Source organism: Phaethon lepturus, unplaced genomic scaffold (assembly GCF_000687285.1).
Source record: "Phaethon lepturus isolate BGI_N335 unplaced genomic scaffold, ASM68728v1 scaffold34191, whole genome shotgun sequence".
Taxonomy (NCBI): domain Eukaryota; kingdom Metazoa; phylum Chordata; class Aves; order Phaethontiformes; family Phaethontidae; genus Phaethon; species Phaethon lepturus.
The window spans coordinates 3,913-4,205 of record NW_010520358.1 but is presented as its reverse complement, the minus strand read 5'-3'; the positions used below and the strand labels follow the sequence as shown (position 1 = coordinate 4,205).

The window sequence follows — 293 nt, the reverse complement described above, 5'->3', positions numbered from 1 at the left end:
CCTTTCCCCGCCAATATGTCTTTTTCTTTCTGAAACTGAACAATCTCTCTCAGTTTTTCAATTTGTCTTTCCTGACGCCGGCATCGCTGTTGCGCTGTCTTGAGCTTCTTCCGCAGTTTTTCAACTTGTTCCTCCAACTGCTGAATTCTTTTTCGCTGATGAACTGTATCCTCTACGGTATAATTGTGATCACAAAAAACGGCAAGATTGCTAGGGGTCTGGAGAGGAGGCATCAATAATCCAATACTTGGATCTACAAATCTGGCATCTATTTGAGACAAATGGAAAGAAGG

The 293-nt window shown here is 42.3% G+C and overlaps 1 protein-coding gene across 1 annotated transcript in view; it reads right to left on the bottom strand.

Annotated features, from left to right (window-relative positions):
* Positions 1-2: 2 nt before the first annotated feature.
* Positions 3-293, bottom strand: part of LOC104628705 (THAP domain-containing protein 1-like) — a gene marked incomplete at both ends in the record, with an annotated part of 3,978 nt that continues 3,687 nt past the window's right edge. The window contains one exon of the mRNA XM_010297372.1: positions 3-293. This exon is cut by the window's right edge and continues 114 nt beyond it. Coding sequence (XP_010295674.1) covers positions 3-293 — 291 coding nt within the window.